Genomic DNA, 411 nt, shown 5'->3' with positions numbered 1-411 from the left:
GAATAATTAAAATTTTAAAATAATAAATACAAACATTTTTTATATTCATTTTAAAAATTTCAAGAATTCGAAGAACTGAAGGACTAATAAAATGAAATGTGCCAGGCTATTGTCTTAGTAATTGTCAACGTGGCGTATTCGGCGCCCCAATGGTATGGTGGCCATGGCCACGCGGCTCCAGCTCCGTTGGGACCAGATGGAAGAGTCGTCGATACTCCGGAGGTGGCCCAATTGAAGGCGTCGCATTTGGCAGCATTGGCCGAAGCTAACGCGAGGGCACCTAAAGCTGGTGGTCCTTACGGTGGAGCTCCTTACGGTGGAGCTCCTTACGGTGGAGCTCCTTACGGTGGACCTGCTGCTGGTGCTTACGGTGGTCCTGGCGCATACGGTTCCCATTACAGGTTTCATATT

The 411-nt window shown here is 47.4% G+C and overlaps 1 protein-coding gene across 1 annotated transcript in view; it reads left to right on the top strand.

Moving 5' to 3' along the window:
* LOC108625109 (cuticle protein 18.7-like) overlaps positions 1-405 on the top strand; it is a gene marked incomplete at both ends in the record, with an annotated part of 2,581 nt that extends 2,176 nt beyond the window's left edge. The window contains one exon of the mRNA XM_018024858.2: positions 91-405. Coding sequence (XP_017880347.2) covers positions 91-405 — 315 coding nt within the window. The remainder of the gene's footprint in view (positions 1-90) is intronic.
* Positions 406-411: the final 6 nt, after the last annotated feature.

The sequence above is a fragment of the Ceratina calcarata genome, unplaced genomic scaffold (genome assembly GCF_001652005.2).
Source record: "Ceratina calcarata isolate Rehan_Ccalc_2016 unplaced genomic scaffold, ASM165200v1 scaffold3457, whole genome shotgun sequence".
NCBI lineage: Eukaryota > Metazoa > Arthropoda > Insecta > Hymenoptera > Apidae > Ceratina > Ceratina calcarata.
The sequence above is the reverse complement of the archived record's forward strand: the minus strand, read 5'-3'. Positions and strand labels throughout refer to the sequence as shown.